The 25,609-nt window shown below is 40.6% G+C and overlaps 2 protein-coding genes across 6 annotated transcripts in view; both read right to left on the bottom strand.

The window, feature by feature from the left end:
• The window catches only part of itpr1b (inositol 1,4,5-trisphosphate receptor, type 1b), a 79,161-nt gene extending 69,688 nt beyond the window's left edge, over positions 1–9,473 (bottom strand). For all 5 annotated transcript variants that reach the window (XM_084927581.1, XM_084927583.1, XM_084927582.1 and 2 more), the window contains exons 1-3: positions 9,277–9,473; positions 8,129–8,242; positions 1,933–2,003 (exon numbers count right to left, since the gene is read on the bottom strand). In XM_084927581.1, coding sequence (XP_084783707.1) covers positions 1,933–2,003; positions 8,129–8,220 — 163 coding nt within the window. In that variant the 5' untranslated portion in view covers positions 8,221–8,242; positions 9,277–9,473. The remainder of the gene's footprint in view (positions 1–1,932; positions 2,004–8,128; positions 8,243–9,276) is intronic.
• Positions 9,474–16,677: 7,204 nt separating this feature from the next.
• Positions 16,678–22,666, bottom strand: setmar (SET domain and mariner transposase fusion gene). Its single transcript, XM_084927580.1, has 2 exons — positions 22,537–22,666; positions 16,678–20,324 (listed from the first exon to the last, which is right to left on the bottom strand). The coding sequence occupies exons 1-2, from the start codon at positions 22,627–22,629 to the stop codon at positions 19,527–19,529; spliced, it is 891 nt and encodes a 296-aa protein (XP_084783706.1). The 5' UTR covers positions 22,630–22,666; the 3' UTR covers positions 16,678–19,526.
• Between the last annotated feature and the right edge of the window lie 2,943 nt (positions 22,667–25,609).

Here is a 25,609-nt window from a genome sequence, read left to right as displayed (position 1 = left end):
GGTTCACGCATGTGGTGTGTGGTGTTTTCCTACACAGTGCCAAACAGACAATACAGCTACACTGATGAAAAGCATAATGCATTTTCAAAAGAATACCATGATTTAAAGAACTAAATTAGTTTGAATCAGGTATTCACAGGTTTTAGAAGGAAGACCAGGACGAGTTCTAAGCACTAAAGTGAAAATATTCTGTGCTTTTTAAAAAAAATCTTAGTTATGAATTAAGACTAATTTCAGGAGACACGGAAATAAAGTCAGCGATTAAAGAATGTGTATGAAAACTGAAAGAGAAGCTAGAAGAAGCTAAACTCAGTGATTCAGAGCATGTGACACAAATTATCTACATCCGAGAGGTACACTGAACACCATCTGCATAAAAAAAAAAGAAATATGATAAGACTGAAAGTCTTTTGTTGTACCTAACAATAGGTTGGCCCGTGAATGCACATCATAAAGGCTTTGGTTATATTTTGTAAACACTGTTGGAGCTCACGCAGCTCTTAACAAAGCCAGTCTGATCTCAATGAATGAGGAAGGTGATGTATAAATCCTCTTTGATAGCGTTGGCATACAATCAAAAGCAGAACTATACTTGGTGTTCAAAAGCAAAACACAGTCTTATTGTATTTTTAGACACATGCCTCCTAGTTAATCTGTGCATGTGTTCACGCTGTCAGTTTAGACCCTGCTATTAAGCAGGGACGGCAAGTTCCTGTGACAAGCTTTTTGTTTACAGCTGCCTGGCATTCTGCCTGAAAGAAACTACATATAAGAACAATAACACAACCACACGTGATAGAGACAAAGCTATTATGTCCACACAACAACACTTGCTAGACTAGAAGACTTGAATCTGAAACCATCAGCGTACTAGTCGGGAAACTGCTTACCCGAGGCCAGTAGATATAAAGGATCAGCCATTTCTGGCTGCCTGGTACTGACACTATATGAAGACAACCATCAAAATGACACTTCTTTTTATTCATTCTTGATTTTTCTTTTGGTCAAATAATGTGCAGGTTTATCTTTGGCTTTTTGGCTCTGGGCACACACTATTCTCCTCCTGGATATCATCACTCAGGGATGACCTGACATAAGAGATCATCAATTGAGACATGACAGGGACACTTGAAGTCCTGCTAGGCTTCTCATGTCTAATGAGACCAATTTAATCTGTTTGGAAGGAGCACTGCTACAAGTCAGTGGATGTGTCCTTGGCAACTGTGCCATTTCACTTTGAATTACCTGTTGCAAAACAACTCAAAATAGGGTCAGAATTTGTAATATGAACAGCAAAATTCATGAATCCATTACAGCTAAAAAGGGTTTGCTGTACAATGATATGTCAAATGTATTCTTACTCCCTTTGCTGCCAAGAGAGCATATCTGAACAGTACTCAACTGCTTCAGGTAATTATGGCAACACAGTCCTTCTAGGTGTTCCCTACTCGACATCCTAGTATAACCATTGCCCTTTCCATCTCGAAATTATTTCACAAGCACAAAAAAACTTTAAGAGTTGTGCACACAGCTTCCAAGTTAGTCACCTTTAGTTGTGAGGGTTAATATCCAAAAAAAGAGTAAAGACCATTTCAAACCATTTAAAATATATTGTTAGTTGTTCTGAAAACAAACAGGGCTTATATAACTTATTGGGGTTGTATTATACTCTGCATTTTCTAAATAGTTTTTTAAATAAAAGATCCAAGCAGAAAATGTATGCATATAATCCATCCTGAGCATGGGCACAAATGAGCACAAAACAATTTGCTCATGAGTAACAGGTGAGACTGATGCGTTCTCCTGCACGTTTCTACGGCATCTTTCAGTAGAGTTTGAATGTAAGGCAGCAGTGAGCATAAAATGGCAGCAACACAGACTCATTTCATGAAATGTTCATCAAGAGAGAAGCAAGTGATTTTTAGACCTTACCTCTGAATTTCTTAGGGGGGTTGTTGAGGTCACCTGTATCTGGTTGTACCACACAGCGATCATCCACAAGCCTGCACAGACAGCCATCATTATGAGTGAGTCAATAAGGACATATGCAAATGAAATTTGCTTTAATCCTCAGAAAGGTTTAATAACTTTTTGAATAACAGCATTCCTAATGATATTACGATATTATGAGAGAGTCATATTAAATTAGGGCGATAATTCAGGTAAAACCCATCACTATCTGGATTATTCTAATTCATGCAGCTTATGAACCCAAAATATGACTGAATACAAAAACAAACAAAAAACCCCTCTTTTTAAATAAGCAAAGTATTGTGTTTCCAACACTTTTTACTTTATTTGTTCACTGTAGCATATTCTATGGAGCCCTGTAGAGACAAAAATGGTTATTGTGTGGCCTTGAACTAGTAACATATAGCTACAAACTCAATAACTTCTGGCCACAAGTTGGTGTTTCATGGGAATGAGGTATGCAAATCTTGTGGCTGTATCTTAACAGTTTATAGTCAAAATTAGGGATGCTGCTTGGGACAGACATTTTGAACAGCCACATTCTCTGCAGAGCCCAAAACATTATCAAAGACCGTCTCACCCAGGTCACCATCTGTTTGAACTGCTGCCTTCTGTAGGCGTTACTGATCCATGAAATCCAGAGGTACCAGATTCACTCACAGCTTCCAAATCCAGTAATCGCTCCCAACAAATAAAGATAGCTCCATAACGGTTTTATACTGTGCACTTAAACATATGTCATTTTATGTATTTTAAATATATTTTATGTACGTGTTTATTTTAAAGCACCACATTAGAGCAGAACACCTAACTTCACTGTAATGCCAAGTACAATGACAATTAAAGGCTTTCTGATGTCTTAACAATTCAAAAATCGTTTAAACAAGCCAGAAATGGAGAAGAAGTCTAACAGCAAAACACTCAAAATACTGAAAAGCATAATCTACTGGAAAAGGTTAAATACTGACCATGCAAACAGTGCATGAGTATTCAAGAGACATACTTTAATAATCAAATTTAATGCTTTAAATGTATGGAATATAGGCCACTTTTGACATGTTTCTGTTTATGCCATCACAGAATTGTGCAGGCACGCACACACACACAAACACACACACAGGAATAAACACCCCAAGTGTGCAAATGTATGGAATGCTAGCAGCAGTATCCCGCTTTTCTTGCATGCTAGCATCAACATAACTGTATCAAAGGTGGTTACGAATTGCTTTAGTTGACTGGTCATATTGCTGCTTTACCCTGACACAGCCTATATAGATGCTCTCATTTTCTTCATTTAAAGTACTGCAGAACTGTGCTGGTTTACACAAGTGTCATGCACTTACTCTTCACCTAGCTTGTTTAAACCCATCACACAAAGGGTAGGGGGCATAGCCTTCAGTCAGGGCTGCATCCCCTTATAGAGACAGTGGCATCATAAAATCTTAAAACCAATGCTCTAATGCTTTTATGCATTTATGCATTTATAGAATAATTTGTTTATATTTGTAGTATTTCTGGTGCCAACTTCCAAAGGTAGCAACTTTTAAACATGGACTTAACTACTAGTGTACATCCCTTGACCAAATATCCAGAATCTATGAGTGCTGTTCTGGTATTATGAATGTTGACTCACTGGCCTGGATTTGTGGGACACTTAAGCATGTGCTGACCAACTTTAATCACCTCAGTGCGAATGCGCAGAACATCAAAAAGAAAAAAAAGAAAAAAGAAAAATAAACACACAAACAAAACCCTGAAATTGACTTAACTTAGGGGTACTGCACTGACCGGTCAAAGTTCACCGTAGACTGTTTTGCCAACCTCCACTGTACCCTTAATGATGAGTTTTAACACTTCAGTATTTATCAATAAAGATTATTTGATGACCATTAGAATAGATTCCAGATGGTAGCTCCAGTAAGCTACACTATATTGCCAAAAATATTCGCTCATCTGCCTTCACAGCCATATGAACTTGAGTGACATCCCATTCTTAATCCATAGGGCTTAATATGTTGTCAGTCCACCCTTTGCAGCTATATCAGCCTTAGCTGTTCCACAAGGTTCAGGAGTGGGTTGCTGGGAATTCTTGACCACTCTTCCAGAAATACATTTGTGAGGTTAGACACTGATGTTGGACAAGAAGGCCTGACTCCGCTCTAATTCATCCCAAATGTATTCTAAGGTTGAGGTCAGGACTCTGTGCAGGCCAGTGAAGTTTATTTACACCGATCTCACCCATCCATGTCTTTATGGACCTTGCTTTGTGCACTAGTGAATAGTGTTGTGGTAAAAAGAAGGGGCCATCCCCAAACTGATCCCACAAAGTTGGGAGCATGAAATTGTCCAAAATGTCTCTAAATGACAAAGGATTAAGAGTTTCTTTCACAGAAGGGGCTGAGGCTAACTCCTGAAAAACCCACCCTCCACCAAACTTTATACTTGGCACAATGCAGTCTGAAAATATTCTTATACCAATTCTCGTACCAGCAAACCCAGACTCGGCCATCAGATTGCCAGTTGAAGAATTGTGATTCGTTACTCCAGAGAACATCTCTCCGCTGCTCTAGAGTCCAGTGGCAACATGCTTTACACCACTGCATTCAACACTTTGCATTGCAATGGTGATGTAAGGCTTGGATGCAGCTGCTCAGCCATGGAAACCAATTCCATAAAGTTCTCTACACACTGTTCTTGAAGTAATCTGAAGGCCACATGAAGTTTGCAGGTCTATAGCAACTCACCCTGCAGAAAATTGGTGACCTCTACACATGATGTTCCTCAACATCTGCTGATCCTAGTCTGTGATTTTACGTGGTCTACAAGTTAGTGGCTGGGTTGTTGTTGTTCCCAATCACTTCCACTACCACTAACAGCTGACTGTGGAATATTTAGTAGCATGGAAATGTCATGAATGGACATGTTGCGCAGGTGACGTCCTATCACGGTACCACGCTGGAATTCACTGAGCTGATGCCTAGGTACTAGGTTGATGTAATGCACCTGTGACCACGGATGTGATTGGAACACCTGAATTCAATGATTTGGATGGGGGGGGAGAATAATTTTGGCAATAATGTGTATATAGGCAGAGGTTGCTCTCACTATGACTTTTGATGCACACCCAATCATTCTGTTCTGAAAGCAGACCTGAAATGTGAAAGCAACTGCTCAGTTCAGAATAGAGAAGCAAGGTTACCTCTAGCAGACGTCCAAGGTGTAAACACTTAATGCAACCATCCGTGGATGGTTGCAGTCTTGCCAGCTCAAATATAACAGAGGAGCCCCATCCCAGCATTAGTAGCTTGTAACTAATACAAATTTTTTAACTTATTCAAGGTATTGTTTTTTGGCGTGTAAAGCGTACATCACTTTGTTTTCAGCTGGGAGTTGTCTGAAAGTGCTATATAAATAAATTGGTTGCTTGAAACTAATTACTAACTGCTACTTTCCTCCGTATTTTACATGCTTCTACAATCATAGATGAATTAATCTGACACAACAGTATATGCAATATTAATTCTGCTCTGTCACAGCTCTGTCAGTCAGAGGAAATACAAGTTTCATTGTCATGACAAATCTTTTTTATGATGTCCCTAAAATGTTCCCAAGCAAGCAAAGGCACACAATCTCTCCAGCATGTCTTGGGTCTGCCCCAGAGTCTCCTTCCAGTGGGACTCACCTTAATGACCTAGAAGATGTCCCTGGAGGCATCCTAGCTACCTTAAATTTCTTCTGATGCAGAGGAGAAGCAAATCTATTCTTACCCACTCACAAATAACTAAGCTCCTCAACCTAAGGCTGAGCCCAGGTAATCTTTGCAGATATTTTTGCTGCTTTGTATCTATTTATCGTATCATTTGGGGTACCATCCACAATTTATCACCATAGGTGAAGGTGGGAACACAGACTGACCAGTACATTGACAGTTTCAGCCTTACTGTCAGCACTCCCTTTGCTGCAAAAGAGAAATCTGTCCAAGTTCAGATGTGACACCTGAGTTCAAAGAACTGGACAGATATTAGGTGTCTGAAAGCCTTTTTTAGAATCCAAACAGTGTAAACCACCACATTTCAAAGGGGTTTGAGAAGTTGCTGAAATCATTCCTGTAGCTTAAAATTATAAGCTGTAAGCAATTCTCTTGTCTTTCAGGGCCTCTATTTTGGGAACATTATTCCTCTTTGAATCATAGTTTTCTAAATCATCAACCTCCAGTGAAAGCACAAATTTAAAGTCAGTAGTACGATAATTACAATTCAGGGGAAGCCCCTGGGAAAACTATAAGACAGCATATCGGCACAAAGAGGACACTTGTGTAGGATGCACGAGCAGGTTGATTCAGGTGCATCTTTTTATAGGTCATTCTGTACACACTTGCACACTGCAGGAGCCCTGTGAAGATGCAGAAGTCACATATCGTGACAAACTTCTCTGCAGAAATGAAGAGCTGATCACCTCGATCACACTGATGCACCGATGGGCCGAGCTCCAAAAGAAACATGAAACTCAGGAGTCAGTGAAATCCAAGGGCAGAAAGTGGCCTTCAGGGCTACACTATCATTGATTGTCAGCCTTCCCGCACCAGTCGTGATCCAGGTAAATGCACCTGTCTCTCAGGAGTGCAACACTTAATACAATAAATCTATTTATAGGTACGTCCTCTAAGCTATTCCCTTTAACAGAGAGCGCTCACAGAAGCGGATGGGCTGGGAGAGGGGATTACTTGGCATAACAACACAAGATAGGAAAATTGACAAGCTCCGTCATGGTGGTAGCCTTCAAAGCTGTGCTCACATTTGTTGCTATGGTAGGTGACGCATAACACTAAAATTGTTTAAGAGCATAGCGTCTGAAGGCAAGGAGAAGGGCTCGACTCATCCTCTGGTAAACGGCAAACTGAAATGGTGACAAGGCAAGAGCAGAAAAACTGCAGCTCTTAAAAGGGAGAGGGAGGACAGGACAATACAGATGCTGTGCCCATTTTCACCTCAGGAGAAGAAAAACAAACTCCCCAGGACAGCAAACAGAAAGAAGCAGGAGGGAGAGAAACAGGCTAATTCTGGGTGCTGAAGCCTAAGATGCCAGACGCTGGACAGGAACATTCACATCAATGATCGCCCGCTGTTCCTCTTTTAGCCTTCTGTTTTTCCTCTGTGTGCCAGTTGTGTGTCAAGACTTTCTCAATTTCCACATAATGAGATGCACTTTTAACTCACTGCCTACAATTAGGAAGGAGTGGAGATGTCAACTAGTTGAAAACATGGTACTCAGCATGTACCGGGAGAGTAATTTCAGGCACAGAACAGCAAGCAAACACAAAATAAATAAATAAAGCTACAACTACAGGACCTAGCACTTCTCAGATAGAACACTGGACTGACACAGTTATCCAGAGTGACATGGTATGTTGCTGTGTTTTCATAGATAAGAAAAGCTACACATTTGACTGAAATAAGTTGCAACACATCAGGTACACACAGCATAGATGTCCTTAAATTTGAAGATTACAAGCAAGGTGTACCAGCGTCTTCTGTAAAAGCTGCTAGAGCTGGTAGATACTGTGTTCTATTTTAAATAATTTACTAAGAGACAGCATTTACCAGCCACTGTTGGTAAAACCAAGCAACAAAACTGCAGCATAGCAAACAAGTTCTACCCATTACTGTACTAATATTTGAGCTAAAAAATTGATGCCTGGCCATCTGCAAGACAGGCTAAACAGTGTACAAAATAAAGCCTCCAAAGGACCAAATCCTGTTACGTTTTCCTGCCTAGTCCAAATATTTTTCTATCCCAGTCTCTGCAATACCTCAACTGAACTGGAAACACCTGAAAAAACCTCATCTTTCTTTTTCATTAATTTTGGTTAAATCAGTTATTCACTATAACCTTTTTTATGTCGACTAAAAACTGGCCAATCTGATATTTGTTAGAGGCCAATATATACATTGGTATCGCCATTCATGTTGTACATTATAAGTGAAGCTTATGAAAGAAAATTGGGTGGGATACTTAAAGAAAAACAACACTTGGTCTTTTGGCCTTGGCTCGAAACAACTCATTCATTACATGGGTTAGTTTGTTCGTTTTGCAGTGTGTTGGAATAGGGAGATGGTGGAGGAGTCATGAAAATTAAGATAAACACAGGTAGGCTTACCCTAAAGTGCTGATAAATCCACTGGTGGAGCCTTCTGCATACAGGGAACAAATGTCCCCGATATGGAGGAAACTTGACATTTTGTCTGACATGGTTTCTCTGTGGTGATAACACCTGCAAAAAGTTGACAACATGAGAATTTAAAGAATCATGACAGACAGCAAATACAACCAAGCCATACTTATTTAAGACAATTAAATCATTTCATGCAGTAATACAATTCAGGTGTACCTATACTGTAAGCTGCAGTGGTTATGATCACCTATTTAAACTATTATTACCTTTATGATTTTGCTACCCATAGTTTGTCTACTTGATTTTTTAGGCCATTCTCAGAGCACCACCTACTGCAAAATCACCAATGGCTATAACAAAAACTACTATTATAAACATTAACCACAAATAACTGATCTACAAAGCCATCCATTCCCCTTGTATGGCTTTATTTTGTTGCCAGTTCTGCCTAACAGTACAGCTTTGACATATTTATGCAATATTAGTTCATAGATTTGTTAGAAATGAAACAGTAAAAAGCGTGCATGTGCATTGTGCTGTTATAGCTGGGTGAAAGCAATAGGTCTGGCATTTAGGTCACCTTTTTTATTTTCAGGCTAGGAGACCTCAGCTCGAATGAAAGACCACCAGCTATACCTTCTGTGGTCTATATAATCTGTGATTTTTGCAGTTACTAAGAACCATCCAAAACCTATGTCACCATCATTTCAGACTGAGAAGCTCATTGTCTATAACACTGTAGCATCAAACATCACTAAGGGGCAAACATATTTATAGTCCTGGATGTGATTGTGAAGGAACAGAGACATTTAACAAAAATAATAAAATATTAAAATTAAAAAATGAAATCAGAAGTCTCAATCCACGCTACACATATAAACTTTCTATTCCCTTCTCTACAGCCCTGTGTCAAAGCACGTAAATTAATTTAAACGTCTCGTGGCACATTTGAACCGAGTTGCACGAGCATTCTAGCTACATTACATGTCAGGTCGCACGAGCTGCAGCAAGACAACAGAAACAAACGAGCGCGTGGGCTACTTCCTTGACAGGGATGCTTGCATCTCAGTGACAAAATGAACAAAGCCCGAGCCTGGAAAAAAACAACTAGCGCGCACAGGCAAGGACTTTACCTGACAGAACTAAAATGAAGGCGTCAAAGGATAGAGGCAGAGAGAACCGCGGGAAGAAGTGGGTCAGCACGGGATAATTTCCACAGTCCTATCCTCGGTTAAGTCCATGGCAGTGAAACTCCAGGTAAGAGCAGCCTGAGCCCACGTTATCTCTGACAGCTGAATGCGTCCTCGGCAACAATCCTCTTCTTACCTCCTCCACATGTCACCGCAGGAACGCCCCTTTCGTTACTATTTATAATACGGCAGTGCTTCTTGGGAAATGTAGTTCTTTAGGCATTTAACTCACAAACAGAAACAATTTTCAACCTGGAGCGGAAATACGTGACCTTAATTATTGTAAATAAATACAATGTATTCATGCCCAGTGGCATAGTAATAAAAAAGTAAAATATGTATATATTTTTTAAATGTATAATTAGCCATAAGAATGAAGAAACTATGGTGTCTTTTAAATACTCTGTAGATAAATGGTACTCTATCTGAGCACTCAAAGTACATTACATAACTTGCCTAACACAAGCACTCTTTCTATTTAACATTGATATTCCAAGAGATGCATGAGAGAGCAACTCAGGGTTAGTATCTTGCTCATTTGGCATGCAGACTTGAACAGTCAGGACATCGAACTTACAACCTTCCGATAAGCAAATGACCTGCTCTACCGCCTGAGCTACAGCCACCCCATAGCTAACACTGATAAAACGTCTGTAATATCACAGCCTTTTGAATACAAATAAAACCCATAGACACGTGTTCTGGACTAGTAAACATATCTCGGGGGGGTCACATGCATGTGACTTGTTTTTTTGTTTGTTTTTTTTAGTGTCTACATTATTTTACGTATATGATGTCAAAAACAGAGGCAACCACACTGCCTTGTAAAGAGGGGGTCATGCTGTGCATGCCAAAGTGAAAGGACACGAGATAAAGACATCCATTGTGTGGGCAGCCTCCTGTCAGGAACACTGATTCAGTCGCAAGCAGTCAGATTCCTGGGTTTGTAATGTATTTATTTGCTTTACTTCCATTGAATTAAATGGACTACGCATCCTAGAAACAGAGATGGACCTGCCTACTTGCCAACAAGTTTTTAAATTTGTAATGTAAGCTTTGGCAACCTCACAACCTCAGTCTCTCTCAGTCAATTTTGAGTGATCTATTTTTTTTTTTTTGCAGCGACCCAGTAAAACCACAGTGTGTCATTTTAGGCTACTGAACTGGAACAGACTCTTCTGTGCACTGAAATAGTTGTAAGCACTGCCAGATGCCAAATTTACAAAGATTAATAAAAAAAATAGGAAGGAGAAAGTCCTTAAAGTGATCCTAGCAATTCTTCCAAAACTCGAATATCTGAAAATCCTTAAAAGCTTGATTAACTCATAATGAGTCATAATTGCAATTTCAACGAGGAAGCAAGAGATGTACGAGGAGAAAGAGCACTTTCATCCCAAAAATGGGCCCAGTGGTATTAACCAAGCCCATCAATTAGCTCTTGATTTGGTTTCTTAGCTACCGGATGTGGAGAGATTGTAAGAGGACTAAATGGGGTTGGATAAGTGTCCATTACCATAAAAGTGCTTCTTTTCACTTTCTACATTCCACATTTGCTTTTTACACACACAGTGGGGTCTTTCAGATGTAAATGGCTGCATGTTGTTATGTAGTAGAGCTATCTAAGGCCAAAACCCCTCTGATATTCATGCTCTGATGCTCTGTATTCTTTGTGTTGACCACATCTCGCAGTCTACTTGTACAAAACCACTTATTATTACTGCGCGTGTTACGTCACTTTCTGTACAGTGAATTGCTCTTCCAGCTTAACGGCTGTCCAATCCATCATCGTTACCCAACTATGAAACAATCTCGATCAAAAGAGCATTAAAAACCACAATGTAAAAACAGACTGCCCTAATCATTGGGGGACAGATGGGAGGTGGGTGACTTGTCTCTCAGCATCGCTGTCAGGACTTCACGACATCAGACACTAACCTTTCTTTACTCTAAAATATTTAGAAGCTTTGGTTGAATTTGACATTAAGTGAAGTTGAACACAAATCACTGAGTACTCAGTTGTCATGGATACACTGTACAGACGACTGGCTAGGGAGGAAGTTTATAAATATAAAACTGGACACAACTGCTGCTGTGTTTTGTGAATTGCAGAAAACGATGTCAGAAATGGCTTGATTTGTAGCTTGGTGAACACAGTGCCCTCTTTATTCTCTGGGTTCCTTTGGTCAGCGTTTTAATTCTAGTAGCCTCCTTTAACGTGAAGAAGTCACGTGCTCCAGGAAGACACACACACACTCACACATACGATGCATGAACACAACAGACTCAGCGGTATAGATAGATATGAGGCAGGATAGGTGTGGAGACAGCTTGATCTCTCGTGTAATTTAAGGGTCGTGGACAAGAGCCCAAGATTGGTTGGAAGGACGGGTGATTCATCTCGTAGCTGATGGAGATGCACTAAATTTACAAATGACTATCAAATTAGCAAATACAACATCTGCATGCTGGGAGTGCAAAGGAGACAGTGGGATGACAAAATGCAGCGACCATCTGTGTGGGAGCACAGATTGTGAGACTCATCATTGTGCATGTGTTACAGCGAGTATTCTCATGCAGATTCCAGGCCTTCCCTTTGCAGCAATGTGTAGGCACAATGGCTGGTAGTATTCTCTTCTGAGCCTCTGATAGGCCCTGTGTGGGCCACGCTTGCGAAACCAAGCCCCGCATTCATCAGAAATGATGGTATACAAGCAAAATAGGGGAAATTGAGGAAAAGATATATTAAAAGGCAACAGCTCAGTTTAGATTATTTCTTGGTGACAGAGTGTTCACTGTTATAACGTTAAGTTCCCAAGTCCACATAAGCTCTACAGTGTTGAAAAAAGGAGGAAAGGAGGGCTCTGTAACCCTATCACTCTCTTATTGGTGTTGTGGATCTGGGACAGGAAACCACTCAAGGCATGAAGCCACTGGGAGCAAGAACCACAGATAATGACTTATTAGCAATTTCAAGCTAAATGTAGAATACTGGTAGAACTTCACTGTCATGGTTCCTGTTATACTTCTTTGTTTGGTTTTGTTTCGAGATTCTCTTGCAGTGGTACTTTCTAACACTAAGAAGTGAAGTTAGTTATTTCCTGTTTTTACTTTGATGGCATGTTTTATTATGTGTCCTGTTGTGATATTATTTCTTCCTTTCCATCCTCCATGACTGCCTGTCCCACTGTCTTAGCTTCACGTATTTATTTCCCACCTATGCCTAATCACCAGTCACCCAGTGTGTATGTGTGTGCATGTACTAGTCCCTTCTTTACCCTGTTTTGTATAGCCTCTCTAGTGTTCCTGTACCAGGTTCTTGCTTTGTGTTTCTCAGTTTGTTGCATCAGCTTATAAAGGCTCATTTCTGTTTTAGGTTGGCGGACTCCTGGTGTTTTTTTAATACTACTTCTGAATCCCGACGGAAATTATTATTATTGGACTTCCTAAACCAATAGCTTAGTCAATATCAGCATGCAACATGCACAACTGTGCGGCAGATGGCGTAAACAAATGTGCCGTAAACAAATGTGGTGTAAAAACACACTAACTGAGCACAGGATCTTCTTGCAAAGTCTGAAAAGAGACAACAATCTGCTTTCCTCTCCTGGTCTCCCAGCCTTTTTCAGTACGTGACGTATGCAGGCTGTGAATGACATCACACCCCCGTGGAGTCGAGTCCACACATGGTACTTCAGTTTTAGTCAGATTGCACACACAGAACCACATGCAGACAAGTGGTAAGCAGGGTAGTTGGCAGCCCCAACGATGCATGAAAGCCAGCTGCTCGGAGGAAGCTTCCTGTACGTGCTTAGTGGTTGACCAATGACAGCAAAAGACGTGAAATAGGAGAACATAATTAACCAGAAGGAGATAAGATAAGAGTTTTTTTTTTCATCTCAAAGCTGTAAAGAAATACAGATCCTAGCTATTTTATAGCCTGTAAGACAACATGTATTAGTAAGACACTGGGGCATAAAGTAGAGATCTACCTCACTAAAAATACCAGATAATTATGCTGGTATAATGGCCTGCATATCCCCAATGGAAATAGTCTGATTAGACCAGCTGCAGAGATTTTCTAATTAGGCCTTGTGATTTTTTTTTCATATAAGAAAAATCATTTTGTGCTGGATCTATATTCAATTTATAGCAAATGTAACCCACTCACTCTAAAAAAAATGTAACAGTGAGTCTGATAGATAGTCTGATAGAAGTGTGCTTTGGATATTTCACGGCCGATGAGTCTCCTCTTCAAAAGCAATGTGCACAGACCAGAGGATCACTTCACCACGTCACCTTGGTTACGGCATAATCAATATGACACACCGTATCCATATGTCTCCCAGGCGTCTGATGTGCACAGGTGGACGTTAGCAGAGTTTCCTGTGTGACCCAGTCCCACTGAGGGAAACAATATCTGGAGGAGACAGTGGTCTGAAGTCACTTATTTAACCTGGAGAGCATGTTCCATAAGCTGTTTTAAAGACGGGTAATCCATTAGGATCAGGAGGATGGGAGGACTCCAGCTTCACTTTCACTGCATGCTATAAAGTAGCAGCTTACTAAACTTAGTCTGTGTTATATGGTGGAAAGATGTGACAAGACCGATAATGGAACTGGGGCTTATATTTTTCAGTGAGCTGCTGCACATGATTTAAATATCCTTAAGTGTAATAGCCTGCACATGAGTCGTCTTATGCCGACATGCACTCTTGCTCAACCAAGCGTTTAAACCTGTGAAACAGCGGGTCATTAAGCAAAGCTTGTGATTGCAGTGGGAAATAATGACAGTGATTATATCAGTGGAAATCCTTGGCACAAGTGAGGTTGTGATTAAACCTGTTATTTTCAGGTTCTCTAAAACTGATATCCATCCTTTCAAGAGTCTCCCTTCAATTTAAGTCACACTAATAATGGTGTGACGTTTCACTGAAGCATTTCCTAAAGTAATAATACACTCCAAAGGACAGGTCTGGTTAACAATTTGTTGTATGTAAGAGTAGAAAAAATGCACATATGTGGTGTTCTGATCAGTACTGAGTGCAGCTGTGGAGGCGGGTGCTTCTTGGGCTCCAGAACTTCCTGCTGAGCTTGCTGCAGGTGCCCTGGGCCAAATTTAACTTCACATCTGTGAAGGGAGGAGCCACGTTGAAAACCCTATTTAACGCTACCTTCCTTTAACACTGAAGTGAAACTGCAAATTGCAATTTACTCCGCTAGATCAGAGCACGACAGGGGGAGGAAAGGAAAAAAACTACTGTGACTCCTTAGAAGAGCAGCCAGCAGTTCTATTGAACGTTGAGATACTTTGCTCTGATGGCTACAATGAGAACAAAAAACAACTTATTTCACACATTCGACAATTATGTCAGCACAAAGGCCAATGTTTTATGTGTTCTGCTACAACCTGAGAGAGCACAGCTAGTCAGGTGTTGTCAAGTTCTTTAAAACACATTAGAATTAATGACGTGTTGTTGAAAGAGACTGCAGATTAAAATATGTCTTCTCTTAACACTGAAACAACAAAGTCAAGAGTTTTAAAATGTGTCCCAAACTGGAATTTGAAATGCCTTTGCCATATGAGGCCCCGCAGATATCTGTCATTTTTTCTTTTCCCCTTGATTTGGCTGCGGGATTCACGACAAGGACATCTGCTCCCTCATCAGAGAGGTGCCCCACTTCTGAACAAATGGACTGCCAGTTGTAATTTCTCCACTGTTCATTCACCCTTAAATAGTGTCTCGCTCCTTTATCAATGTGATGCATTGCTCACATAAGGATCAAGGTGTACCTTATCTTTTGTCCTTTCGAGCTACACCAGGCACAACATTTAGGTAAAGCCTATCAGGCCAAATCAAAGTGGGGCAGTGAAGCAGTGGTGTCATGATGAAAACAAACATATTATATAGAAGAATGAAGAATTGTTCTTAAAGGAAGACTGAGTGCTCTGACAGCACTGTACTCTTCTATTCATCTCTGAGTTCAATTCTAGTCTATTTATATAGCGCCAAATCGCAACATGAGTCACCTCAAGCTGCTTTATACTGTAAGGTAGAGACCCTACAATAACAGAGAGAAAACCCCAACTTATGGGCAAGCACTTGGCAGCAGTGAGAAGGAAAAACTCACTTTTAACAGGAAGAAACCTCCAGCAGAACCAGGCTCAGGGAGGGGCATCAGCTGGGAATGGTTGGGGGTGAGGGGAGAGAGACAGGACAAAAGACTCGTGGAAGAAGGGAGCGAAGAATTAAACATAACTAAGGATTCTCCCTTCTCCCTGTACACCAACTGCTGCACCTCCACCCACCAGTCTGTCAAGCTAATCAAGTTTGCAGATGACACCACTGTTATTGGACTCATCTCGGACGGGGTGAGTCTGCCTACAGGAGGGAGGTTGAACGTCTGGTGTCCTGGTGCAGCCACAACAACCTGGTGCTGAATGCCCAGAAGACAGTGGAGATTATTGTGGACTTCAGGAAGCACACATCCCCACTCCCCCCCATCATCCTGACTGACAACCTCATCACCACTTTGGACTCATTCCGCTTCCTGGGTACCACCATCACACAGGACCTGAAGTGGGAGCCCACCATCACCTCCGTCATTAAGAAAGCCCAGCAGAGGATGTACTTCGAAGGCAGCTGAAGAAATTCAACCTGCCAACACGGACGATGATGCAATTCTACACTGCAATCATCGAGTCCATCCTCACCTCCTCCATCACCGTGTGGTACACTGGAGCCACTATCAGGGACAAACAGAGACTGCAGCGTGTTGTGCGCTCTGCTGAGAAGGTGATTGGCTGCAGACTCCCATCTCTGCAGGACCTGTACACCTCCAGGACACTGGGACGTGCAGCTCGGATCACAGCTGACCCTTCTCACCCTGGACACAGTCTGTTTGACCTGCTCCCCTCAGGCAGGAGGCTCCGGTCCATTCGCACCAGAACCTCTCGCCATGTTGGACTCATGAACAATAACCATATGACTGTTCCCACCACTAACACATGACCCTACGCTGTGTTCACTGCATCATTCCATGTTTGGCACTGATCACCACCTGCACTCATGTATATATCTATCTACTTAGCACTTTTAATTCTTATTTTTATGTCTATTTAAGCATTATATGACAGTATGTTTGCACTAAGTACCGCAGCAATTTCCTAATGTTGTAAACCTGCTCAACATTTGGCAATAAAACCCTTTCTGAATCTGATTAAGTGCAGAGTTTTGTATAAGCACAGAGTGACAAAGAGATGAGTAAAGAAGAAATAGTGCATTACGGGAAGCCATTTTCTGTCCTAATGCTAAGTAGAATAGAATAACATAGAATAGAATAGAATAGAATAGAATAATCCTTTAATTGTCCCACAAGGGGAAATTTGGTTGTAACAGCAGCCAAAAAGACACATATACAAACAAACAGTACACAGGACACGGAACATAAACATACACAAATATAAGTAATAAGTATGGTGACTAACTGCTTGTTTACCCTTTGCAAAAGAGACAGTGTTAAAATTGTCACTGAACTTTCTATAGAAAAGACATGAAACTTATTTCTATGATGAATTAACCGTTACTAAATCCATCATCATGAGGCACTCTGAGATAACAAAGATCATAAACAGGAAGGTACAAACATGCCATCTACCCAGCTACAGTGTTTGCTTTTTGTTTTACTTCAGCGATAACCCATGACATGTTTATCTGCACCATGCTAACGCAGCAATAAATTCTTGGAGTCGGATAACTAATTTCAGTTACACAGCAATAACTTGAATGCTGTATTTTGACATGTTCTTAAATTTCCCAATTTAGGATTCTGACACCACACAGAAACCCAATATAGAGCTGTAGTGCATGTTTTTAGTATTCAGAGCTATTTAATTTATGAATGACCTCCTACAAAAAAGAATGTGTACTGTCAAATGTTGCACAGTCTCACTTTGAAGTTATGTTAGCAGAAGTTCTTTATGCAGATATCCAAGTACCATTTCATAAAATAAATACCAAACATTCTCGAAAAGATCCAAAAGAGTACATTTTAGTCACACTGGTATGAAACAGCACATCATCCTATTGTGGAATTTTTTGGACATTCCAGTTTCTTGATTTGTCCTGAACACTGATTCAAGCCGCTACCACACACATGCAGAAACAATGACCGCAGTCTACGGTCAAAATCCAGTCCCACAGTGACATGGCATTGTAAAGCATGTTTGGCTTATTTTTTCCCCCCGACTGGTGGAGGGAGCTGGGAGGGTGTCTGGTAGGGAAGTTCACCTCATGTGATTAACTGCTGGTTGCTAGGTGACAACCCTGGAAAGGAGCCATACATGTAGCAGCCAGGATTTGAGCTCATCCATCGTGCACCTCCGAACCAACCGCTGCTGTCCAAACCACCGCCTGTACACACAGCCGGTTGCCATGGGGATTCCAGGGACATCTGACTCAAAAAAAAAGACATGAGTCATGATTTTGAAGACCGACTGTTTTTCTTCTTACACTCGGTTCTTTTTTTTTTTTTTTTTTTTTTTGCACTGACAGTGGAATCTAATTTTTCACAAAGGCAAAACAAAGAAAAGACCAGAAGAATTCTAAGGACTTGACCTTAAACTAAAGACATAGCAGATGCTGCACACACGAGTTATACAAATGATATATAATATGATGTATAACTTTGTACACTCTTCTCTTTTATGTTACATATGCACAATTACTCCTTTTCTGCATTTCTCTGTTAGTGTTGAGTCCAAGGCCACAGGCTCAGCAGCATCCAGACACTTGGCCTGGCTATTTCTGACTACATGCTACATGTTAGCATCTGCTGTATAACACTGCACATTTGTACTGTGTTACTGGAGTCAGACAGGGGAGGTATCAGACATGTTGTGTATTTTTTTTTTTTTATAATACCCAAAGTTTAATTTAGCACATTTTAAAAATGCTTTAAAGCTGGGGTGTTTTTTAAATGTCCAGACCGATGCAAGGGATCTTCTCATCCAACTCTTTGGAAGAAAAATATTAGAAATCCAAATGACTCCTTTAAGTTTGAACGTGGATCAGATTAGGCTCAACGAACAGAAAGAATTCCAGGTAACCCTAAGAGAGGAAGGAATATAGGTTGATACGGTACTTTGCTTCTCCACTGGGTGACACGAAAACCAATCGACTTGACAGCGGTCTCCAATTAACAGAAGGCTGCCACTCCCTCCACCACCACCACCACTGCCGCTAGTCTTTCTCAGCCCCACTGTGGCTGGAGTACTGGTCCCATTTCGGGATGAAACATGGTCTCCATCCTAATTAACCCAGATGTGGATATTAATAAGATGAAAGCAGGTCTAGACTAGAAATGGGGCAGATTGAGAGAAGGTTCTGATTTCAGAATGGTCACACTTAAGTGGGACACCTTGCCCCCCCCTCCGACAGGGGAATAAGGTCTGTTTCTATATAAACGATACCCCGTGGCTCTTTTTAATTGGTCCCACTTCTCTTGAGGTTTGAGCGCGATGAGAAGCTGAGGATATCTATGAACAACAGAGACATGTCAAGCAGATGGAGACATATGACAATTATCACCTTTTATGTGAGTTTTTCTTTTTGGAATAAAACATCCCACGTCTTTACTTGCACTGAGCTCTACCAGAGGTTCCAATCTTGATCCTATGTGACTATAAAAGGAAACCTATTAAACATCATTCTTTCACACCTGCCAGTGCAAATGACTTCACTACTTCTTCCAGAATCATGCATGGTGTGAGAAATGGGCCAGGACAGGACAATAACTATAAGACTGTAAATCACCTGGGAACAAGCCTGTCCTAATACATGAAATAGATTATACAAGTGAAAGAACAGATAAGAATGTCAGCAAGAATCTAATTGTTCTTCTTTTCATTGCATCATCTCGCAGTTAGTGGGAGACGGCATTAAGACAGTGGCAGGTCAGCAGACACTCAGGGGACCAAACAGGAAGGAAGCAGAGATGGGCACAGACATGACTCATCCAGCTCATTGTGTTCATGGAGCCACCAACATGCTGCGTTGTCTTGTGCGAACAAGCAGCTGAATTAATGAAGATTTTAAGAACACAAAGACATGAATAAATAAGCATCAGAACAAAAGAAAAGAAAAGCTGAAGGTCTATTGTTTTACAGTAATCTTTCCCCAATGTTCATGATAATTTCAGCTGAGAATGGATAAATCCAGAGGGAGGAATTGTGTGCAGTTGTTGGAACCACAGCGACACACTTTCTTCTGGAGTCCATCTGTCCTCCTGGCCTGTGCGGCGCCATCGCTTTGCATGGGCAGCAGCTCTGCAGGACGCTGGTTACTGTATCCTCCTGAGTAGTCGAACGTCAGCTCCTCCTGAGCTTCAATGTCCCGTCCAGCAAACAGCGCCAATCTGGGAATTACAGAGTGCACACGCACTGGCACCATGACCAGATTAGGCATGCAGGAGTGGTTGAGAAAGCGCCCCACGTTTCCCACCTGGGCTGGGTCCACAAACGTCTCAGTGACGGAGCCCGTGCCCGCGTGCTCCCTTACAGCGATAATGTAATTATTTTCTTCAGACCTCTGGGCAAGCTGTCGGCGCCTGGCCTCCTCAAAACTGATCACCTCCCCTGCATACTCACATACAAATGCCCCGTGTGAGATTTTCTCTAGTGTCCGGACTCCCCAGCCCCTGTCCCGGGTTTTGTACACTTGCAACCTAAACTGCAGCCCTCTCTGCACCACCCGGTTAGAGCAATCGTCACTGCAGGTGCAAAGGGCATTACACTCAAATACAGGTGAGCAGAAACCCGAGTCTGTTCTGTTGAGGTTGAGCAGCGTGCCTGTGCTGTCACACGTCTGGCCATGGGTCTGCAGGCAGGAACAGCTGTCAATGCAGCACGAGTGGGAAAGGCAGGAGCATCCAGGAAGGGTAACTTCACTGGGGTCTACAGTGGATCCTGGCCCCTGAACGTTATCTGGAGAGTACTGAACGACAACATAAAGATACAATGAGCGTTGCAATTTAAAAAGAAAAAAAAAAAAAAAAAAACCAACAACTTGTGGAAATTGTGTAAAACAATACAGATGAAGAAGACAATCCACAGATAGTAATCAGATTCTTTTGTTTTTTTGGACAGTTTGTTAAAGCATACAAGACTTTTAAGTATTTGAAAACTGTCAACCTCCATTAACAACCACATCCACACATACAATCATAATATGTCCTCTGGAGCATCACGAGTAAGGAGTTGAAGTTTAGGAGGCAGTTATTTCTTGTACTGCGTGTTGGTAATGTGGCTGTGATGATTTGCTGCCATCTGTTGGTAAAACTATGTGTTGCATTTAAAAGTGTTAAAAACCACCAGGATTTTAGGAGGTTTTTGACACTGAGGGTTTTCTAGATCACTCGGTTACTTTTATACTCATCTTTTAAATGGCATAAATGAATTACAGCATTGTTTCTGTTTGTTTGGTTGATCCGTTTACACAGCATTAGTCTTTTTTTGAAACTCTAAAATAACATAACATTGGTATCAACGCTCAAAATCATATAAATGGTGACCTGCAGCAGCACCACCATACACCTCTTTGGCATGCATCTACTTTATGTCCATGTTTGCACAGGGCATGAACAGAAGGTAGAGAGAGGAGCTGTGATTCAAAGTCCACTCTCTCTGCACGTCAGTTTTAATTTGTGCTGTCATCGAGGCCACGGCCACAAAGTCAATATTAGGGGAGAATGTAGAAGTAATTCCAGTGTAATACAAATGTATTCAAATTCCATCTAATAAGCATGTACACTATATAAATATGTAATGTAACAACCTACACGTACGGTGATTGGCACTTCACTCGGGCATCTTGTGAACTTTCTGATGATTAGAACATAATAAAAACACTCATGTTGGCTGAATACAACTGTTTGTATGATGCGTGGTGAATATGAAGCTTGAACTCAACTTTGAAAGCTAATGTTAATGATGGCTTAATCATTACATTTTGACCAAAACACTTTCTTTCCACTCCTGGTAATTACTGGCCCTTTATTTATTATTAAAAAATATGTAGTTCCAGCAGTTTCGGTTTAAACAAGGCACACTGACAGTAACATTAGTTTTTCATTTGTGTCAAGACTGAAATGAAGTGTTATAATTGCAAGGTGTTAAAATATTAACCACCCAGTAAACAGCTGATGGCAGCATTAGCGATTAAAATTGCTAATGACTAGTTTTGGATAATGGTGTGTGGCTACCTGTCACAGCACAACTAAAAACACTATTTTATGCGTTTATGTTGTACCTGTGCCTTTATGACAGCTGGCACAGGCTCGAGCATTGACGTAAAACTAAAAGGATGAGTTTCTGAGAAATGGAGGGATGGAGGGAATATTAGTGCTCACATTTTGATTATATTTGCATATTTTTGTGTGTGTCTCATCCAAAATACATTATACGGACCAAAGTATTGGACAATACCTCTTAATATCTGAATCTCATGACCACAGGTGTATAAAAATCATGCTTCTAGCCATGCTGTCTGCTGTAAAAACATTTGTGAATGAATGGGTCTTTGTAAAGACCTCAATAAATTCCGGTGTGGTATTGCAACAGGATACCATCGTTGCAACACGTCAGTTCTTGAAATTTCTTCTTTTAAAGATATTCCATGACCAACTGTAAGTAGTGTTGATGCTGCAAAGTGCAAGTGTTTAGGCACTTACTAACTCAGCCATTAAGTGACAGCCCACGTCACTAAGTGCTGAGGCACATAGTGTATAAAAGTTGCCCAGGTGGTTTTGGCCCAGTAGTTTTGTCCATATATTGTACAGCTACGTACTACTTATTTATAGTTACATATCCACAGTACAGTTAATCAGAGATGTTTTAAAAAGCTTTTTATGTTATGTTTTTTGTGTTCCCACCAAGTTTAATTAAAAATTCCGATGTACCATGATTAATCTAAACACCACTAGGAAAAATAGGAATTGGCCTGTATCGTTGCTGTTTGTAAGTTTTAACTTACAACACGTTTAATTAAAGTTTTAGTGCCACCACATTAATAAAAAGGCAAGAACTACTTCTATTTTAACCACCCTTACACTAAGCTAGCTAAACATAGCGGCTAAAATATCGGTGCAGTGTTTTGAAATGCTCAAACGTGTTCAAATAGAGAGAAAAGCGAGTTAAAGTATCGTTACCTGAAAAGTATGAAATGCCAGTTCTTGAAATAAAACGGGAACATCCTCCAGACCTCGACTCAGATCACCGCCGTGCGCGTCAGTCACATTCATTCCTGTAGCTGCCTGAAACAGCGAATCTGCTACAGATGTCAACAAACCAACTTCCGGTGGCTTCATCAGCAACTTTCGCCCTCTAGTGGTGGCATTACACCACAGCAATTAAAGCCTGATGGCCATTATTGACCAGCTGGACAAGGACACTTATTTTTCCACGTGAAAATGATGAGTTCAAAAACAAAATCAATCAGTTTTATGACATTATTTTTTTTTAAATCTTATTACTGAGAAGAAGAAAAAAAACTTCCTTTGCACCTCATCCTACAGTTGCTTCCAGTATTGCCTGCAGATGGCAGTATTTCATTAGGAAAGCACTAGTATGACTCTTTTGAGTCCTCATCTCCAACACATTTGCAAGAGAGGAAAGCACTTGTTTTAACAGAAGCCAAACATTTTAAAGTGCATTTAAAGTGCTGAACAACTTTATGTGCTTAATGTGCTATACCTTCTGTTTTCTGCGATGGGACTTTTCATCTGCATCCTCATCTTCCATCTCTTCAACCATGCAGAGATTCCATGTTTAACCTTTCTGTGGTGTTACACTGGCATGTGTAATTGATATGCAGTGCTTTATTCTGTGGTGGTTATCAGAAGCAGATGGAGGGAGGTCACATTGTCAGCTGGCATTTCCATGGTGCACACAAGTGACCGAGGATTTTCCTTTGAGAACCAGCCTTCATCTTTGTCCTTGGGCGAAATTAGTGCTGTCAGTAAGCCTGCATCAAGAGTTGGGACTGCATATTCAATCAACTGAAGTGAAATGCAAGCTTTTGACAATAAACTAATTGACAAAGTGACTAAGTGGACAACATGAGGGACTGACAAATATAAAAGCTTTTGAAACATGTACCACGAGATCTCTTTTATCTGTTTATTTGTGCAAATTGTAAAATCTGTCAATTTGATCAGTTCTATTGAACAGATTTAGAAGTCCCCTTAATTATCCAAAATATATGAGTTTTCATCCATTTGATCTCTATGAGGTCATGCAATGGCAAGTGCTATTTTGGTCCAGTGTGCAGAATTTAGAAGAATATATTGGCAGAAAATTAATTTAATATTCAGTTAAATTTTTATTAGTTTGTAATCACCTGAGAATGAGAATCACTGTGTTACTCTTACCTCAGAACGAGTCCTTTCTTTCTAAGGAGGGAACAGGTTCTCTTCTTTTAGTTGACTGTGTTGCACTGCCGTGTTTCTCAAGTACCCAAGAACAGACAAACCAAACCAAAGAGGCCCTTTTGCATTTTCAGTGGTGGGCAAGCATACATTGTGGAGTATAAATGAATGGTTGTGGTTAAAAAAAACCTCACTGATAGATGCTGTAATATAACACTTATTTTGGTATGATGTACCAAATGTGGTCCAAGGAAAGCCAAGACTGTGGAAAGGTTGTAAAAACAGAGCAGCTTGAAGCATTTGGGACTGCAGACAAATACTAGTCAAGTGTCCACACTGACCTCTTTCCATTGTTAAAGGCCCACAGAACAGGAGTACATGAAAGCAGTGACAACAGGGTGTATTTCAAGAATAAGGCTCAGTGCAATATTCTGCTGGGAGATTTTGTATATTACCTTGATACCTACTGACATAAACATTTTTACAGACCATGAATGCCTCTCATGTCAATGCTACTGTCTTATGGAAGGGGTGTCTTGCTGCAGGATAATCTGCTAGGCTGCACTGCAGATGCTGTTCTGGGATAGTCTGAAGAACATGACTAAGAGCTCTAAGAGTGTTTATTATCCTCCATATTCCCCACTGCTTGGATATGCTAGAAAAGCAAGTTTGATCCACAAAGACCCCACTTCGCAACTTACAGGACTTATAGGATTTGCTACAAACACCTTTGTGTTTGACACTAAAAGAGATGCTGAACAGGCCACAGTGCAGTGGATCAGAGCAGTGCTGGGAGGTTAGAGGGGATGTGGCCAGTATAAGGTGGGTTAAAGTTTTACAGGTACTTTGATTTAGGGATTGAGGAGACTTAGGTACCATTTGCACAGGCACAGTCATATATTAGAATTCTTGTACAGTTCACTCAGACTAAATAAAATAAAATAAAATAAAATAAAATAAAATAAAATAAAATAAAATAAAATAAAATAAAATAATCACAACAGTAAGATTTATAATAAAAGTCAGACAGTATTAATCCAATGTTCTAAATAAAAGCTCAAGGTTGTGATGAAAACGCTCTTACAATTAATTATAAGTGGCACAACTGTTAGCTTGTTGCTGTTTAAATAATGCAAAGGCCAAGAAAAAACGTTTGACTAAATGTGAAAATCAGGGAATTACAAAGTCATAATTCGTCCTCTGAGGAACTTTTTGACTGTATTCCACCAGTTTTTCATTTGGCTGCTGTCAGCATCAATGATGGTCGAATTATGTGATCACTTTTGTTTTTTTTTTTCACTTTGTAGGCTGATAGTTTTCAACTCTGTTTACACACTGTGGCATTCATTCATTCCTAACGCACTACCCAGTGCGTTAGGTACAGATATCAGCATGATTTTTTTTTCTTGTGTTCTCAAAATGTCCCTTTTAATTTTTTTTTGAGCAGTGTATATAGGGCACATAGTCTGACGCCCTAATTAAACAACAAGCTGTATATCTCCAAGCTTACATTTGAAAAAATGTTGCTTTTAAATAATTAAATATGAATGTGGTATTTTTTCTCTCTCACATCCAGAGGAGGACATAATATGACTTGGCATTGTGGTTGTACTTGTGCTGGTTTATAAAGGAGTGAAACAGCTTCACTTGTTCCAGATGAGGCAGGTTGATGGGGGTCCGTGGTGGGCGCCATTGTTTGGGATCCTTTGATTTTAATGAGAACACACACGCGTCCCAACACAAAGGAGCCGAGGCTGGACCGCAACTGGTTCGAGAGTTAATGAACCAAAGGCTTGAAAAGAGCATGTTCTCCGGAGAGATTATCAACCACGGTGAGGCACTCCCTCTGATACTG

This window comes from Perissodus microlepis, chromosome 5, assembly GCF_051167445.1.
Source record: "Perissodus microlepis isolate ML-2025 ecotype Zambia chromosome 5, ASM5116744v1, whole genome shotgun sequence".
Taxonomy (NCBI): Eukaryota; Metazoa; Chordata; class Actinopteri; order Cichliformes; family Cichlidae; genus Perissodus; species Perissodus microlepis.
This window is presented reverse-complemented; position numbering and strand designations above follow the sequence as displayed.

Bases quoted from the DNA above. Each gene is read 5' to 3' on its own strand.
- setmar (XM_084927580.1), bottom strand. From the start codon at position 22,629: ATGAATGTGACTGACGCGCACGGCGGTGATCTGAGTCGAGGTCTGGAG. The intron at 20,325-22,536 runs GTAACGATACTT...GTTGTCGTTCAG, and splicing joins TGGCATTTCATACTTTTCAG to TACTCTCCAGATAACGTTCA.